The sequence below is a fragment of the Kryptolebias marmoratus genome, linkage group LG9 (genome assembly GCF_001649575.2).
Source record: "Kryptolebias marmoratus isolate JLee-2015 linkage group LG9, ASM164957v2, whole genome shotgun sequence".
In the NCBI taxonomy this organism is placed as follows: Eukaryota; Metazoa; Chordata; class Actinopteri; order Cyprinodontiformes; family Rivulidae; genus Kryptolebias; species Kryptolebias marmoratus.
Genome location: NC_051438.1, coordinates 17,432,566 through 17,435,643, shown reverse-complemented (window position 1 = coordinate 17,435,643; position 3,078 = coordinate 17,432,566). Strand labels below are relative to the sequence as shown.

The following is a 3,078-nucleotide window of genomic DNA, read 5'->3' as shown; positions in this document are numbered from 1 at the left end:
CCAGATAGCCCACATCTGCTGAACGAGGCACCATCTCAGCCACCACGGAGCCACCGGTCTGGACCGGGTACAGAACCTGAGGTGGGTTATCGTTCTGGTCCTGGATCAGGATTTTCACAGTCACGTTGCTGCTGAGTGGAGGAGAGCCTCCATCCTGCGCCTTGACGCGGAACTTGAAATCTTTGATCTGCTCGTAGTCCAAAGAGCGCACTGCATGGATGACGCCACTATCAGCACTAACCGACACATATGATGAAACTGGCACTCCGTTAACAGAGGAGTCCTCCAGTATGTAAGAAACACGGGCATTTTGGTTCCAGTCAGCGTCTGTAGCTTTCACTGTAAATATAGAGAGACCTGGTGTGTTGTTTTCTACAATGTAGGCCTCATATAAGCTCCTGTCAAAGACAGGCGCATTGTCATTAACATCAGAGATCTGTAAGGTGAGAGTAACGCTGCTGGAGAGGGAGGGGACTCCTTCATCAGAGCAGCTCACAGTGATATTATACTCTGAGGCTCTCTCTCTGTCTAACTCACTGTCCGTAACTAAACTGTAGAAATTAGATGTTGATGATTTCAAAATAAATGGTATATTTTCGTTAACAAAACATTTAACGTTTCCGTTTTCACCAGAGTCTAAGTCCTCAATATTTATTATTGTAACAACCGTATTAAGTTCAGCATCCTCCGATATCACATTTGACTTTGACATGATGTTAATTTCAGGCTTATTATCGTTTACATCTTGCACTTCAACAATCATTTTACAAGAATCTGTCAAACCGCCATCATCATTTGCACCTATTTGGATTTGAAAATGTTTATTTTTTTCAAAATCAATATTTCCAATAAGATAAACTTCGCCGTTTTCCGTGTTTATATCAAAGATCCTTCTGAAATTACCCTGCGTATTTGTGATTGAATAATGTATTTTACTGTTAGAAGCATCGTCTGCATCTGATGCTGTAACTGTAGCAACAACTGTTCCTTTAGCTGAATTTTCCGTAACTATGGCTTTGTATGTCTGCTGTGTAAAAACGGGAGCATTATCATTTGCGTCTAATACTGTAATAACAATCTGCACCGTTCCGGACATTTGCGGCTCTCCTCCATCTACAGCCGTTAACACCAAATTTATCTGCTCCTGTTTCTCTCTGTCTAAAGGCTTCTGTAGCACCATCTGCACATTTGTATGGCCATCAGCGGTACTCTTTAGCTTCAGAGAAAAATTATCTGTTGGTTTTAATTCGTAGTTTTGAACCCCATTCATTCCAGCATCATGATCCACAGCCCTATGTAACACAAATTTTGCTCCTGTTATCACTGACTCACTAATTTTAAACACCATCTCACCTTTCTCAAATGTCGGTGCATTGTCGTTAATATCTGTGATCTGGATAGTAACAGTGAAAAACTCCATCGGATTTTCCAAAATAATCTGAAAATCTAAAGCGCAAAGCTCCGTCTCAGTGCAGAGCGCCTCTCTGTCGATCCTTTCTTTGACAAGAAGGACGCCTCTGTCTCTGTTCAGCTCGATGTATTCCTCGCTACTCCTCGTGTAGATCTTTGCTTTACCTGAGACAAAGCGTTTAATGTCCAACCCTAAGTCCTGGGCAATATTTCCCACTAAGGATCCTTTTGACATCTCCTCTGGAATAGAGTAGCTGATCTGCGCGAACACCGAGCTCAGCAGAAGCACGGAGAAAAATAGCAGAAGGCCCATTTGTCGACTCATTGTTCTCTATTTTCACCAAGCGAAGCTTTACGATCTGTTAGTCTTCCATGAAAAAAAATCCTAGAAGGAATCTGTAGCGATAGAATCTACCCGATACAAAGAAATTTGTCCTGGTTACAAAGTTTTTCGAGTTTTTTTTTTAACAACCTCCTCTCCGGGTATTTTCCAAGCATGTCCGTCGAGTTCTTTTTGTGTTATGGCGATGTTACAAAGGAGGTGCTGCTTCAAACACGAAACTGGTTATCAAAACACAAGTCAACAGCGGCCCTAAGAGTCCATAATATAAAACTGCAGAATATATTGTTGATATATGATTTGTGAGAAGATCTTGTCAGGAAAAAGTTTTAAATATATTAGGATGGAAGCAAAATCATGTATAAACAACAATTTTTGAACTACGCAGAGTCAAAACTGCTGGTATCAGCTGTTATTTTTTTTAAAAAGTTAAAATATGAAAAAACAACTACAAGCAGCATACGTTTTTTAATATCTTGCTTCAAACCTTAACTTATTTGATATAAAATTACGAAATAAATCATGGAAGGGACAGGGAACGAGCAATATAACAGTAAAAGAAGAATATTTGAGAGACATGATGTGATTATTTAAAGTTGATCGCTCATTTAAATATTTATTTAGGAGAAAACTAGAGACAAAAAAAAAAAAACAAAAGGAACAGACAGACGCAATAGTTGTAGCTGACCACTGAAAGTGAGAGAAAAGGGTCGTGACGAGCATTTTAGCTTGATAAAGTGAAAATCAAATGTTGTTCTAACTGTGCCTTTCTAGAGAATGGTTTAAAGGAGCATTTTTTGACTTTAAAAAACGAAAACCATTTAAGTAAGAAGCATAGATAACAAAAAAAAAAACGCTAAAACAAATCACAGAAACTTCAACAAGTCCTATCCCATCTATTTGAAACAAGTGAATTTATAAAAAACATGATATATCTTGTTCTCACACAATCAAGTTTTAAAAAAATAAAACCCATAAAGAACTGTATATACAAGGCAGCGTGTATACTAAGCAAAATACAACAAACGTTGAACACTGTTAGATAGTGACAACATTAAAAAATAAAGAAACAATCAAACCTCTACTGGAGAGTCAGGTTGATCCAGGAGGCTCTTGTCACTCTGTATCCGCTGCATCGTCCCTGTAGAACTGGGATCCATTACCAACACGTTCTGACTACCAGCTGTGCCGAACTTACAGTCACTCTTTCTGGAGTCAGTCGTCCTGCACACCTCGTAATTGTACACATGTTGGAGAGTCCCTGTCCCCAAAGTGTCCGAGTAACGTGGTGGATAATATGGAATGACGGGGAGCTTGGAGTGATACAG

At 39.3% G+C, this 3,078-nt stretch overlaps 3 protein-coding genes across 39 annotated transcripts in view; all 3 read right to left on the bottom strand.

The window, feature by feature from the left end:
• LOC108250159 (protocadherin gamma-A10) overlaps window positions 1-2,143 on the bottom strand; it is a 16,175-nt gene extending 14,032 nt beyond the window's left edge. Inside the window, exon 1 of the mRNA XM_037977529.1 lies at window positions 5-2,143. Within this exon, the coding sequence (XP_037833457.1) occupies window positions 5-1,735 (1,731 nt within the window). The 5' untranslated portion in view covers window positions 1,736-2,143. The remainder of the gene's footprint in view (window positions 1-4) is intronic.
• The window catches only part of LOC108243066 (protocadherin gamma-A11), a 234,173-nt gene that overhangs the window by 80,300 nt on the left and 150,795 nt on the right, over window positions 1-3,078 (bottom strand). The window lies entirely within an intron of this gene.
• Window positions 2,824-3,078, bottom strand: part of LOC119617368 (protocadherin gamma-A11-like) — a 3,234-nt gene continuing 2,979 nt past the window's right edge. Inside the window, exon 2 of the mRNA XM_037977528.1 lies at window positions 2,824-3,063. Coding sequence (XP_037833456.1) covers window positions 2,824-3,063 — 240 coding nt within the window. The remainder of the gene's footprint in view (window positions 3,064-3,078) is intronic.